Source organism: Arctopsyche grandis, chromosome 8 (assembly GCF_051622035.1).
Source record: "Arctopsyche grandis isolate Sample6627 chromosome 8, ASM5162203v2, whole genome shotgun sequence".
In the NCBI taxonomy this organism is placed as follows: Eukaryota; Metazoa; Arthropoda; class Insecta; order Trichoptera; family Hydropsychidae; genus Arctopsyche; species Arctopsyche grandis.
In genome coordinates, this window is record NC_135362.1 from 3001714 (window position 1) to 3017867 (window position 16154).

General features: G+C 38.0%; 1 protein-coding gene across 1 annotated transcript; it reads left to right on the forward strand.

Moving 5' to 3' along the window:
- The first annotated feature begins 1176 nt into the window (after positions 1 to 1176).
- On the forward strand, positions 1177 to 9487 carry LOC143915092 (uncharacterized). Its single transcript, XM_077435520.1, has 5 exons — positions 1177 to 1261; positions 3827 to 5181; positions 5261 to 5357; positions 7224 to 7381; positions 9038 to 9487. Exons 1-5 carry the CDS (start codon positions 1192 to 1194, stop codon positions 9305 to 9307), a joined length of 1950 nt encoding a protein of 649 aa, XP_077291646.1. The 5' UTR covers positions 1177 to 1191; the 3' UTR covers positions 9308 to 9487.
- The last annotated feature ends 6667 nt before the right edge of the window (positions 9488 to 16154 follow it).

Sequence of the window (16154 nt, forward strand, 5' to 3'; positions counted from 1 at the left end):
AAAAAAGTTCTTCAAATGTACAGGTGTGCATGCCAATCTTTGGTTTTCTTTGTGAGTACTTTTTTTCTATTTTTTTTTTATTATTACTATTTTTTTTTTATACATTTAACACTTGAGTAGTTTTTGAAGTAATCGTAACGTTGAAGCTAGCTGGAGTAATGATGTGCGATTTTTTCCTGCAGTGACTTGCCGGACCGGGAGGAGAATTCGTCTCCCGTTCTGCTGCTCGCTGTCCACAACAAATCCGGCTATCCGGTTCCGGAGCGTTGTGACGCTTGCACGTCGCCGCGTCGTTCCGAGCGACACAACATCTTGTCCCAGCTGAACGAACGCTTCAGAAAGACCCTCAGTTTGGACTCGAGGGTCAACCGGAGCGTTCAGACAACGTCGGATCAAACCCGGAGGCCCAAATCGATGGTTAATACCGCCGGTAATCTAGAACTGAACAATTGCTCAACGGACAATTGTTGCACGCCGAAGAAGAAACGCTTCAGGCCGAAGTCGTTCTTCACTTTGGAGACTTTTTTAGACTCGAGACGGTCCGAAGCCTCGTCGGACGACTTCTCATCGTCCAAGTATTGCAAATTTTATCTGGACAGCAGTGCCGAGTGTTCGCCGGTGCTCAAAGGACGCACCACTCCGGATTTGTTAGACGTACCGGGCATAGCCGACACGGTGTCGGAAGAGTCTCGGTGCAAGAAGCGCTTAGATAAGTTGGAGAATCACTACAATAGGATACAGAAGTTGAAGAATGCCCGTCAAACTCCGCTCAATTCCGCCCCAGTGCTGAAAGACTACGCTCAAATCGACGAGGAGTCTATCTACACTGAGCCGTTGTATGAAAGTCCCGCCGGATCAAAGACTGAATCCCAGAATCCAGACTGCATTGAATGTAACGCGAGTGCAATAAGACGGGGGTTCGAACGTGATAAATTTCTCAACGGTGACAGGAGCGATTCTAGTTTCGTTCCGGTTGGATCCGAGCGGAATCGGTGCAACTACAACGTTCAGTATGAGGTTACTTCGTCGTCGGACGCCGACTGTTCTCGCTTCAAGGATTGCACGGGAGGCGTGAAGAAGTCGAGAAAGATTTGCTGCAAGGAAGGTACGCCGTCTTCGGCGTATGAGATCAACATTACCGAAGACGACCTGCTGATCAATGACAGGACGAAGAATTTAGTCGTGAAAGTCATGGATAAGTCGGTCGACTCGATAGGATCGTGCTCGTTGGACGTGGACGCCGATAACACGGACTTTTCAGGTATTCCGAATAACGAGGGGAGATGATTGTTTCGAGTAGCGCAGTGTGGTGCAGCTTTGCAGACTGTTTTTTTTTTCTTTTTTTTTTGATTGTTTCATTTGTTAATTAATTTTTTTGATGATTATTATTATTCACGAGCATTTGGAGGATCATTGAAACTTTGCATTTTGTATTTTTGTATTGATAAAATGAGTACTGTATTAATAAATCATTCAGATCTGATGGTCATCGTCCTTGTCATCATCGTCGTCGTCGTCCAAACTGTAATTGTATACAGTGGTTTGATAATATGATAGTTTTTGTTTTGCTAGTACTAATACATATATTATATCACCGATTTATATATAATAATATAATAAATAATGCATTATTTTCATTATTAATTGCAAGTTTCATAATGCTTTCGATGCTTTTGTTCTATTTTATTATTATTATATTAATAAATTTCGTTTTATTTGTACAACTGCTTGTGTTCTTCTTCTTCTTCTTCTTCTTCTATGTACTTCTTCACTTATTATTATTTCACATTTCATTTCACAGTATGTTCACATTATAATATATTTTCATGTACCTCACTCACGTCTACTCTTTCTCTCTGTGTATGTATATATATTGTATAATGTATAATATTTTCCTTTCCTCAATATTTAATTGCTTAAATCGGTATGAATGTCAACAATGAGTATGTCGTAAGAATGAATTTTTGCATTTTATTATATTGTACTTATTATTATATAAATATATTTTTCCTTTATAACATTCATATATATATTTTCAATACTAAGGTTACGACTGGTTTTATGAATAGCTTGTTCGATCAAAATAGCTTCTAACTGAATTAAGTCATCTGCACGCTGTATAAACAGTCTGTAAAATTTATTGTATTTGACTTTTCGACCGTGTTCTAAGATCAATATTAAATATTCTAATGTGGAATTGACTAGTAAAATCAATAATAATTGAATATGCTGAAATAATGTATATACATTCGTATGATTGATCTATGACTTCTATATAAACACTCTGATTATAGATCTACCATTACATTTAGGGAATCGATAGCGCTAGCGTGTGACCACTGTCACGGCTGCTGTTGGACTTGTGTCATTTGTCATTTGGATTTATCAGTTTTCTAGTCTTAATTATCATGATTTTTGATCAAAATTGTGATACTCTGTCACTGTTTCCTCGAAGCAACCAATTCCAATGATAATTTTTCATTTGGCATTGTATATACTGCAAATTAATTTCAATATTATTTACTGAAACTTGAGCCAGTAGCATGGCTTGGTGGTTGCGATAATTGTAACCACTGAGAGGTTGCCGGGTTTGATCCCGTGGGATGACTTTGATTGAAACGAATTTATTCCGAGTATCATCTGTAGTGCTGCTGGTCAGACTTGGATATTTGTGACTCCAAGTCGATCGTTTTCTATCCTATCTATTTCTGTCGTCCTCATCAAATCGGTAAAAACCATTCTACGCGCTATGTCAACACTATTTGAATACGATTTCTAAATTTATAATCTTTTTGACATGAAGGTGTGTATGAAATTAGGGTTGCCAAGTATCATGCACAAAAAAACGGAACATTTAACAACAAAAATGTTTATTTTTTAAAATGTGCTTAATAATTGTGCTGGTTATTTTTAAAGTGAAATAAGTCATTTAAGGTACCAAAAATACCATTATTTTACAAGGTAATCGTAAAATTCAACCAGTACAGGAAAGATATAAAGCTAAGAATCATAATGTATATATTAATTAATGTATAACATTAAGAATCATAATCACATAATGTCCAATTTTCTCAGAACGAAATATTATATGACTTATTCCACTTTCATAATAACCGGAATGTTAAGAAGATGAAAAGTGCGCTTAAAAATTAATTTTTAAATTCAATCATCTTCATTCTTAGTCTCAATTTTATCATCTGTGTTGCTATACACTGCTAATTTGGTGCAAAAGTTTCTTATTTTCTTTGATTTCTTTATAAAATTCTAACCATGAAATATTTTTGTAATTATATACTACGCTTAAAATACCCCGGACAGTGGAAATTTTCAACTTATTTCTTTCTTTAGTCCACTGTCCGCTGATCATGGAAAATATTCTTTCTACATTGGCATTTTGGCCAGGTAATGCAAAAGCCTCTCCTACGGACTGCATGAAATTATTGTCAATATTGAAAAAGAGGACATTATGGGTATAATATAAAAAAAAAGATAGAGAACAAAAGAATTGTGTTTAAAAAGAGAACATGTTCTCTTAAAAAGAGACCTGTTGGCAACCCTATATGAAACTAGTCTCAGATATAATGGTCGATCTATACCCGTGTTTAATATGCTAATATGGTGCATTTTATATTATCAATACAGTATGCTTTATCGTATGAATGTCTCATTGATTAAAATTCATTGCATTTGTCATTATGTTCGATGAAATATGTATTCAAAAGTATAAACCAAACAGTATGAGGAAAACTGTTCTATCATGCACGAAAGCTCTTAGCTCTATCATAGCGAAAGTATTTTATTGAGTGTTTTTTCAAACATGTTTCAGACACCACATCGGGCAGTCTGAACATCTTGACGCCGTCGTCGACGACCAGCCACTACCGAGAATTCGCGTCCAAATTCCAAGAGAGGGCCACACCGGGACTGCGGCAAGATCTACGCGGCCTGCCGCTCAAAGAGGAAGCATACCTCAAACCGTACCCGCAAGACACCTCCGTCCAATCGAAGCCTTGCTTCGGCGGAGTGCCACCGCCGAAGAAACCTAGCTACTTGCACCTGGCCTGCTCGATCAACGGCTACTCAAACCTGACCACGTACGACTCGACGCTGCGGCAGAAGCTGAGTCGGTCCAGGGAGAACTCTCCGGCGCGACCCGGAAACATATCGTCGTTTGTTATGCTGAGGAATCGAACAGACGATGCCATGGCGCAGAGGCTCAACGCAAACCCAACGGTGACCAACGGCGGAAACTCCGCATCGCCTTTCTTCAAAACTAGCTTTTCAGAGACGAGCATCAGCTCGCAGAACGTGATGACCTATTTAAAATCAAACGGACAGAGCGTCGGCTCCGAAACGCACACGTCCAAGAGCTACCACGTCATTTCGAACGGTACCGCGGCCGACGAGAGTCCGTCCAAATCCTTCATCCAGCAACGGGTCGAACGACTGTACGGTCCCGGCGCACTAGCTCAAGGCTTCTTCAATCAAAAAAAGCAGTTGAAAGACGGCGAGCACAATTCATCCAACGGGGCGAGTGGCGTGACGCAAATCAGTCACACAACTCGGCATGTCGTCATTAAAAAGACGCAGAACGGAGTCACGTCTGAGAATACCTTTACGGAGAATCACAGCAACGGTCAGGAAGACGGCGATTCCGTCCTGCCTGTTATGCGTCACCTGAGAGCCGAATTCCGCGCCCAGTTACCGATCCTCTCGCCGAAGAGGAGTCCTCTATCCAAAATTTCAGACAATAGTAATATTATAACGAATAATCAAATAGACACGAGACTTTCCGGAATAGACGTCGTCGATAGGTCGACGACGAACGTTTCCAAACCGGACGATAGGCTTTTATCAGACGCAAAGGTGACCATTATACCCATAACTAAGTCGGAATCCAGTGAGAGGATCGACGCACCGTCTACGAACGGCTTAAAGACTGCCCAATTTAGCGATATACTCGTGAACGGCGGTAAGAATGTCGAGGTTGTCGCCATAGAAAACATTCCCGTAGTTACTTTCAATGTTTCGGCTCAGGTCGAAATCGATCTGTTGCCCAAATGCATAATCGACGACACGGTGGTGCAGGACGGTCCGTTCTTTTTGAATTTGAAGCGCGTCGAGACGGAGAAGTTGCTCAAACTGGGCGACGTGGCTGAATCATGCTTGGTGGAGGTGCAGGTCGGTCAATATTGGTCTTTTTTTTGTCGGTGAATATTAAATTGTAGTTTGTATTCTAATGTTTCGGTTCGATTTTCAGGATGTCGCTGATGTGTCGGAGGAAGTTAAGGGATTTCTGAGAGCCGCCGCCGGAAAAGCGAGACTGCTTGCCTCGCAAAAGATGCAGCAATTTGAAGGTAATTGTAGTTTTGTGACTCGTACGTAAGTTTATGTACGTCAAAAGGTCTAATTTTTTTATATTTACTGTGGTGCCATTACGGGTTTTGTCACATATATCCAAAGTTGTACATTTGTCTTCTTTTTCCCGTTTTCTTAATGCTGAATTTGATAAATGATCTACCTTCACTCCTCCCGGTTTTGCGCCAAGTTGAAAGGACGATCCCGTTAGTTTTTTTTTATTTGGTATGACCATCTCTTGGGAGACTGTCCTCTCGCTCGTCTTCCCTCCAGCGGTTTGGTGACTACCAGACTCTCCAGTCTCTCTCCACATTCTTCCTGGCCATATTGCCAAAGTGGGAAAAAACCCTTTTCCTACATGTTATGGAGAGTTTCTCTGAAACTGCCAGCTCTTTGAGGATGGAGATGTTCAAGTGAAAGAAATTTCTCCGATAGAAACTCATCTATTCTTACTGGTGCCGTATTATGTATATAAATTATGAATGAGTGCTATCAGTTACTTTGGGACCTTCTATAGTCAGTTCCAACTGACACGGTCAAAAGCTTTTGTGTAATCTATGAAGCAGGATTATTATTACAGGAATATTACAGGAATCTTGAATTCTCTACTTTTTTTCGATTATTTGTCGTATATTTAAAATTTGTTCTCGTGTGCCTCTGCCTTTAGTAAATCCAGCTTGCTCATCCGGAATTTGCTTGTCAAGGTATTGTTTCAATCTTGCCTTCGGTATATACCTATACATAGATCAATACTTAACTTGACTTGTATATATGTATTGTTGCGTAGGGGTGGGTGGAGGATCCAAGTAAAAGCCAACAGTCGTTTCACAGCATTTATTGATGATTCAGGAGATACACGCAGTGTCACTGCTAAGTCCAGAATGCCTTATATCGCCTACGTACCGCCTTATAAAGGGTAGATCTCTCAGGACGCCTAATCTGTTTACCTGTTGTATAGTCACGTATTCGGATCTGTATTTCCAAGACATTGGGTCTTCCCGTACCGATTCTGAGAAATAACTAATAACGGTCATTGTTTAGCCTAAATGCACTTAGAGTCCAGATATAATCTTTGGAAGTAAGTGCATGCATTTAGTTAATCCGATAACAGATATCCGTTGGTCTAAGTGCAATTCGCTCAATCCGCGGCGTACGTAACAGTATTTTATATTAATTTATAACATTATTAGTATAAATATGAAATTATATTCAAATAATGGCGACGAATGAGGATAGGTTGCCGATTTGTTTGGAACCGTTTCAACAATGAAATCAGATACATTGGCAAACTCTGATAGGAAACAGTTTACCTGGAGCCACGTGTAGCTACAGTGTAGTGCACTGGTAGAGCTATTGCATACGGGTAGACAGGTTGTGGGTTCAAATCCCGGCCAAATCGCTACTGGCGAGGTCTTGTGGTTATTTAAAAAAAAAAACAACAGATCAACTGTCTCCTGTTAGAATTTTCCGATTTCCTGGCTTAATTGTCGAGATCAAGTCGGTATCCTCCCCCTCAGCTTTTCTCAAATTCGAGTTATTAGCATCTCGAATTTGTCGAATCTTATAAAAGCTACCTACATGATGTATCTCTTGCAAATTTGCTGTGTATCAAAAATTTGTTGATTGTCCATAGATGTCTCTATTTGTATTCAATGTATGTTTGAAAAATTGTTAGTACTTATGTATGTACAAAAAATAATCTAAACATATATTTGTGTCGTCTTCCTGTCATGGCATATATGATGTATGTACAATTTAAATATCAAAGGTTTGGTCATAATAAGTTAATCACCGAGCTAGGTTGCTGATTATAAATACCGTATATGAAACTGATTATTAATTGTTTTTTCTTAAATTCATTCCAGGATTGTGTCATAATAATATAAACCGTCGACCCGACGATCAGTTTCCGACGACCGACGAGGATCTGAGAGGCTTTTGGGACATGGTCTGTTTACAGATTGAAGACATCAGAACGATATTCGAACAGATCAACATAATGAAGGGCACCAATTGGAAAGAGGTTATAATGATTAATACAATATACCCATGTATATAGAAATGGAAACAATTTCAACGTCCATTCTATAAAATAAATGTGCATTAAAAGAAATTTTGTACATTAAAAAAAAAGTTTCTGTACCTACATTACAAAAAAATTGTGTGCATTTCTAAATGACGGATACATATTGCATTAGAAAGTCTGTTTTGATCATTGAAAAAATATTTGCTACTTAAAAAGTGGATGAAATGTGCATTAAAATGACAGATGAACTGTATTGGCAACGTCGCGAATATCAAAATATGAACCAATATGTTTGGTTAGGTTAGGTTAAGTTAGGGCTGGATTTATTTATTTAAGATTACATTTCACTAGTGAGAAACAAAATTAAACACTTTTGACAGTTGACAGTTGTCAATAGCGGAAGATTGCAATGTAGCCACTTTTTGTATCTATTCTAATGCTGAAATCTATTTTTTCGAATGATCGTTTCATATTTTTATTACTAGCCCCTTCTCACTTCACTTTCGATTTTGTCGTGTGATGAAATTTGGGTTCTTATCCGATCGTTTTCAAACTTTGCCATTTTGCCCGGTTTGGTCATCAATATATGTGGAAATGACTTCCGCCATTACGATGGTGAAAAATAATCTCAATAGACACGTTTGAAAATACTCCATCATATTTCTCGGTGACGTCTATCGTCCACATTGTCTCAATTGTCCACACTGTCTCCGATAGTTTTTACTAGCCTCTTCTTACTTTACATCCCTTTTCGCCACCATCTCGCTATGTCAGATTTTAATTGTTTAAACGCCTATAACTTTTTCTTTTTTCACTTTATATTTTATAAAATTTGCTTTATAGGTTTTCATTTTCTCATATAAGTTTTTAGTTCACTCATAGTGCTAATAATGAATGTTAAAATGTTGATCGTTTTAGTTGTTAAGGTCTGACCGCACTATGCGACAACCGAACGATCCGACACTTCACAACAGTATGCGACCAAATATTGTTTGTATGCAATTGTATGAGACATAACGCACTGCGCGACAGTCGCATGACGTAGAACGACACCGTGCGTCAAAGTTGACTTTCCGACCAACTTTGACGCGAGGTGTCGTTCGCGACGTGAGGCAAGTGTCGTTGAATGGGGGTTGCCTTGCGACAATTATTCTCCTTCTTCATATCGTGACTTTGAAATAGCATGTAGCCATAACCTTTTGGTTTTTCTCGATTGTTATTCTTCCTCGCATATCAAAGATACTATAATAGCGTCCGTTTCGTCCATCTTGCTCTGAGGTACCGAACGAATGATTGACATAATTCAAGTGCGGTTTACCTAATATTGTCGCACACTGTTGTGAAGTGTCGGATCGTTCGTTTGACGCATAGTGCGGTCAGACCTTTAGGGCCAAGCGCACCCGTCCCGCTAGCATGCTAACGGTAAACATTCGACACTTTGAGCATGGTCAGTCGGATTTTTCAACAATTCGTTGTTTAACGGTCACTTTATAATGCCAAAATATTTTATTCGATGCACAATATGAGATTGTTTAATTCATCGAAAATAATGCAAAATTTTAATGCACAAAGTATTTTTCTCAATGTACAGTTAAATTGTACCCTATAGAAATGTCGGTGTGTTCAGGAGTTGATAGTAATGTGGTTTTTTAGGTTCCCGTCGTCAAGAGAACATCGGACAGTGCATCCAAGTCGGCTCCGTCGACGCGCTCTCGGCTCGCTAAACCGAAGAAGCCATCGGCGAATCAGACAGAAGCCGCCTCGGCTGCCAAAGCATCTGCGGCTAAGAAGAGAGACGAACAGCGGAAGGCTCTGCTCGAGGCGAAACGTCGGGCTGTCAAAGCGGATTGCGATTCTTCCGTTGAGATATTTGCACCGCCTCTTCCTGGTGCGAACACCGACGTTGCAAAAGAGAGTAGTTGATAGATTACAGTACTGGCGTCGTTTGTTATCTTACATACTGTTGCCGTCTCGTACGTTTTTAGTCACTTTCGAATCGCTCGTGAGAAAATGTTCCCAATTTTTTATATATATATTATACTATTATACTGTGTATGTACGTTAAATTTTACTAATATTCTTTTTATGTTATTTTTATTACTATTTTTTATTAATCCCTACCTCCATCCCGTTCAGCGTATAATTGTTAATATTATCTTGCCGAGCTTTTACTGGTTTCTTTCCGGAATATTAAGAAAAAATGAATGCATATATACTAATTGTTTCGAGCTAAACGAGATGTCTCGTATAATTGCCTTATAATACTCACACTCGTGTAATACATTTATATATACATATATATTGTTATATTTAAATTGTTAGTTGAAAATGAAAAATATTACACATATAAATACATATATTTAAACTATCGAGTTTATTATAGCCGAATAATAATAAATAATAGTTGAAAAAAAATATATAAAAGGAGTATTCTCTGGTCGTTTTTACTTTTTTTTTTGGGATGTTTTGTTTTTAATAAGAAATCTCGTCATTTTTTTACAATATTGTTTTATTTTATTAAATTTACGTCCTATTTTGTATTTTTACTGTTACGTATTTGTATGATAAAGTCTGATTGTGTCCGAGTTTTGACGATGGTGTGAAATTTCGGTCTACGTATGAATATAATAGTTTATATATGTATGTATTTTTTATTTGATACACTCCATTTTTTTATACACCGTATTTATTTGACTAGTGTTTAAAATTCTATGTGAAATGTAATTATTATGTGCGACGATGTTTTTTGTACGATGAGCTTATTGTGGGATTCGAATCGCTGCGTGATGTGTTCGGCCGTCGCTAAATTGATAATAATAAATAAGTAATATTTTGCCAAAATTTTCGTTCGATGGACTCTTTCTTTTGATCCTCTGCCAGGTTACTGTTTTTTAAGACGTCGGCAAATTCGCGTGTGTTTGTGTGACTATTCGTATGTGAGTGAGTACCGAGATACGCACGAGTGTGCTACGAGAAGAAATGTGCGAAAAATCGAATCTAATTAAAATTAATTAAAAATAAATCCCCAGTATGCTTAGTGTCGGAAAGTGTATTCGATATAAGAGTATGTATTTTTGTCACGGAAATTAATCACCGCTCGTTAACACATTAAATTTGTCTAAATTTTATATTACGTTTTTAAATTGTGAATTGAATAAATAAATTATACACATTATGTTGTGCGTTTTTTTTATTTGCTGTTTAAATAAATCTTGTCCTAATAATAAATCCATTATAAGTATCTATGCTTAATAACCCATACAAGTCATTAAATCTCCACGATATTGATGGAAAATGGTGGTAAGAAAATATAATCATGCACTATTTTATATTTGCATTGCATACCTACATACATACAGCCAACCGTTATTCCTTAATGCTAGCGTGTATGTTTAGCACCGAGTGATCAGTGGGCTCGATCCACCATACTGCTGGTTAGATTTGGGGGTATTTGTGACTCCAAATTGATCGTTTATTACACTGTTCGACACGAAAAATGGTTCAGAGACGAGATATGACTTTTCTTATAGATCTATGCCCAGTGAACACGAATCTGGTAATAAAAAATGTTGATTGGCTCGAGATTCGGAGATATGTGTTTTTTTTTAAATCGTGCGATTTTACTATATCTTGGTGTTGTTCGGTCGATGTCTTAAAATATGTCAATTTCCTGTTCAAAATGAATATTGGAATCTATAGACGGGTATTTTATCTTTCATTTGTAGTACTTTTCAGATTTCAAATATCTCTTAAGTAGTCGTCCAGTTCAAATCAAAAGTCAAAAGTACGTATTTTCACTTGGGATTTTTTCCCACTGTTAATACTATTTTATATTGAGTATTTTCTATTGAAACATGTTTATTGGGATAGTGTTCTGGCCACACTAATTTTTGTTTTCGTTAAAAAGGGTTAATTGGAAGTGTGCTGAATTTTAAATCGGTAAAATTGCGAGCTCAAAGCTCGTACTAGTATTTACTCATATTTACACGAATCTGAATTGCATAATTTAATATACCATAACCCATGCGATGATATTTCATCGGGCACAACACTATATATGTATATTATGTTAACTGTTGAATATAAATACTGTTGTTTAGGGGTGGGTTCGGTATCCAAATGAAAGGACAAAGTCGCTTCACAGCATTTATTCAACGATCCGGGAGTTCCACACGACGCCACCGCTCTCTCCAGAATAATCTGATCCACCGCGTGTACCTCCTTATAAAGGACAAAGTTGCACACCACAACTTCCCCGATCCATCTATGTATGTATATATTTTCTAGGTACGTAAAAGTCTTGTTCTGTGAGAACTCCAACGTATCCTTTGTTTGGGCACTTACTGAGTCCCGTTAGCCTAATCCGGGGTCTCTATTGTTCACCCATGAATTCACTTAGACAGTGGATACTCTCTATCGTTTACCAACGTTACAATACTAACCAAATAAATGAAAATGAATCTAAAATAAATAACTAAATAGAGGCTATTAATTTTCATTCGAAATATTTTCTTAAAATTAAATTTTTACATTTTATATCTTTACATTCGGCATTTATTTTCGTTTTATTCGTGTTATTATATTTTAATAATTTGCGATACCATAGTAATGATAATAACAAAACAATACCTAAAGATGTGTGTATGTTATGTAATGTAGTTATGATAACATCATCGTGACCGAAATCATGATAATGTTACGTACGCCGCGGATTGAGCGAATTGCACTTAGACCAACGGATATCAGTTATCGGATTAACTAAATGCATGCACTTACTTCCAAAGATTATATCTGGACTCTAAGTGCATTTAGGCTAAACAATGACCGTTATTAGTTATTTCTCAGAATCAGTACGGGAAGACCCAATGTCGTGGAAATACATATCCGAATACGTGACTATACAACAGGTAAACAGATTAGGCGCCCTGAGAGATCTACCCCTTATAAGGCGGTACGTAGGCGATATCATGTCATTCTGGACGGAGCATTGGCAATGCGTGTATCTCCTTAAACATCAATAAATGCTGTGAAACGACTGTTGGCATTTTACTTGGATCCTCCACCCACCCCTACGTAACAATAATACCTAAATTCCTAATGAGATTCGCGATATTTTATTTATTTCATCATATGTGGTTAATGTATTTTTTGGGATTAAAATACATGAAAGATAAATTCGTTATCAATTGAATTACATATGTACATATGTACATCAGATATATTCTTATCATTCGCACTAACATATTTATTTCACGGTAAACACGATATTTATCTTCGATTAGTCGACTTAAATACATTCAAATGTAAGTATCATATACCAGATGTAAAAAATATTCAAAAGTTACATAAATCTTTTTAAACTTCGATTTCACGAAAATTCTCTAATTTGTGTGGAGTTGATTTTATGATACATATTGAAAAGTTTAATTTTCAACTGAAATATTTTCTTTAATTTAAATTTTTTAAATTCAAATCGTTACAATTTAGAATCCGTTAAATCGCAAGTCTTTTATAATAAACCGCAAACAATTGACGCCCTCGAAGTTAACATAACAAACGCCATCCAGCAAATTCAGCCAGATTTATGCGACAAAGTGCGAAAGTATTGTTACGTACGCCGCGGATTAAGCGAATAGAATCCCAGAGACTGTGTGACCGTGCGACTAGTATAAGTGGTTTCAAGGATTAGCGACAGGCTAAGTGCAAGTAAGCTAAACAATGATTGCACTTCTCATACCGTGGGAATACATATACGAATACGTGACTATACAGTAGGTTAACAGATTAGACGTCCTGAGAGATCTACCCCTTATAAGGCAATACGTAGGCGATATCATGTCATTCTAGACTGAGCACTGCCAGTGCGTGTATCTCCTTAATCATCAATAAATGCTGTGAAACGACTGTTGGCCTTTTACTTGGATCCTCCACCCACCCCTACGCAACAGTATGATAAGCAATTCGCAATTTGGATTCAGAGGAGGATTGGGAACAAGGGAAGCGTTGTTCTGCATGAACGTACTCCTACAAAAGTGTAGGGATTTCAAAAAGAGGATATACGTCTGTTTCATCGTCTTTGAAAAGGCGTTTGATAGAGTGGAACATGATTATGAGTGGAATGACAAATTAATCCATGCACTAAACCAAACTGGGATAGATGCAAAGGATATCGCCCTTTTGAAGAACCTATATTGGAACCAATCTGCTGTCGTGAAGGTTGAATACTTGGAAACCGAAAAAGTAGAAATTAGTCGAGGGGTACGGCAGGGATGTGTATTGTCGCCCATGCTCTACAATCTGTATTCGAAATGGTCTTCTACCAGGCAGTCGATAGTCGAATAGGAGTAAGAATAGGCGTCGAAATTATAAATAATATCCGACTGAGAGTGCCGAAGATCTGCAATTGTTATTGATCGCAATTGATCAAGCATGTCAAAAATGGGGTATTTCTATTAATATAAAAAAGACAAAATCAATGGTCATATGTAAAGAAAAGATGGATCCATTAAACCTGAGTGTGCGCGAACAAATGATTGAACAAGTCGAACAATACAAATACCTAGGAGCAATGATCAATACGGGAGTCAGTTCCGAAATGGAGATAAGAAGAAGGATCGAAATAGCAAGAAATGCCTTCGGCAGCATGAAAAATGTGTTATGTTGTCGAAGGTTGTCTATGAAATTTCGCTGAAGAGTCCTGCACTCCTATGTTTGGTCGGTGTTGCTGTACGGATGCGAAACGTGGACTTTGTTAGTGGCATCCATCAAGAGGATAGAGTCCTTTGAAATGTGGTGTTACCGGAGGATGCTAAAGATCTCGTGGAAGGAGCATGTACATAGGAAACGAAACAGTCCTCCAGCTTCTTCATAAAAAGAGAAAGCTTCTTGACACGGTGAAGCGCCGTAAGATGGAATACTTTGGCCACATCATTCGTGGCACCAAATATCGCATTCTACAAACAATCATAAAAGGGAAAATATAAGGCAAACGGTAGCTTGGGAGAAAGAAGCTCTCTTGGCTCCGGAACATCGGGTCATGGATGGGACTCGGTCTCGAAAAGTTATTTCGGCTTGCCCATGATAGGAAAGAATACGCACGGGCCATAAACGATGTCTGCCCATGGTAGAATAGTCGCCTACGTCCGAATACAGATTCGGCATTAGAAGAAGAATAAGATATTCCACACTTAATGCCATAAAATATACTTTCAAATGACAAAAAAAAATAGTAGATATCTCACACACAACTTGTTTTATTTACATTTTAAAATCGAGCGTCCTTATTGAAAGACCTTTTATATACATATGTGTGTATACAGCATCATGACCGTCAAGAAATAATACACCTTTGTTACGCTAATATTTCAATTATGATTTGGTAGACGCAGTTTTTAAAATGTTAGTCCATTCTTGTAAATATGCTTTGACGGGGGTTTGGTGCATTCGCTCTAAAATCGCCAGATTAACAGAACGGCAGATTTAAACGTAATTCTCGTTTTCTCGAATGATAGATTGCACATCAGATAACGAGTAACCTTTCGATGTGCACATATGCAATTATTAAAATTGAGTTGGATCTTTCTGGCGAGTTTAATAAGGCAAGATTCGGAACTTATCGAATCTTGCCTTATTAAACTCGCCTGAAAGATCCAACTCAATTTTAATAATTACCATTTTAATAATTACATCTGTGCACATCGAAAGGTTACCCGTCATCTGATGTGCAATCTATCATTCGAGAAGATGAGAATTGCATTTAAAGCAGCCGTCCGTTAATCTGTCGTTCAATTTGTCTGGCGATTTTAGAGCGGATGCACCGCATCCCTTTGACGGTCATTCTGCTGCAAACAGTTGCCCTGATTTGTGTGCTTCTGTAATTAACCTTGCTACTATTAATACAGCACAATATGTCTTTGGTAGAGTTGGTGCTGTAGGTAGGCGCTCTAATCCTTGGTGGAATGACTACCTTGCATCCCTTAAATCCTTAGTCAAAAGGGCTATACGTAAATTACGCTCGGCTAAGCGTCGTGGTTTTGGTCCAGATTTGTTAATGCCCCTTGGTATCGAGGTGAGAAGAGCTTCTGCACTTTTTAAGCGTCAAATTTTGCTGTCCAAAAAAAAGTCTTGGGAGAATTTTGTTAACTCACAGGCAGGGTCGGGACCTTGAGGTCCAGCGTATAAGGCCATCGCTAGGGACCCCGCTTTTATTATATGTGCAGTTCGTAGTCCTCTTGATGGTCACCTTGCTTTATCTAGTAGTGAAGCGGTTAATAACCTTGTGAATGCACTTATCCCTGTTGATCGCTTTGACAATGATCTACCTGCTCACGTTCGTATCCGTAATTTTGCTTCTCATGTTACTGAACTTAGTTGCTATGAAGACCTTCCGACTTCGGAGGAAGTTAGTTCGATTTTTAATAGCCTAGGTCGGGGTAAGGCTCCTGGAGTTGATATGATAGGCGGAGATATTACCAGAGCTGTTTGGTCGGTGGGTAATTTTGAACTTCTTAATGTTTATAGGAATTGTTTTAAATTTGGAACATTCCCTAGTTGCTGGAAGGTTGGAAAATTGATTGACATTAAGATGCATAATACTGACAGACTAGCTTGTGACCCTAAGGCTTATCGCCCAATCAGTTTGTTTCATATTTTTGGGAAGGTCCTAGAGAGGCTAATATCGAGTCGGCTCGGTAGATTCCTTGACAATAACTCTGTTTTATACGATGGTCAATTTGGATTTAGATCGGGCAAGTCTACTGTTAATGCAATT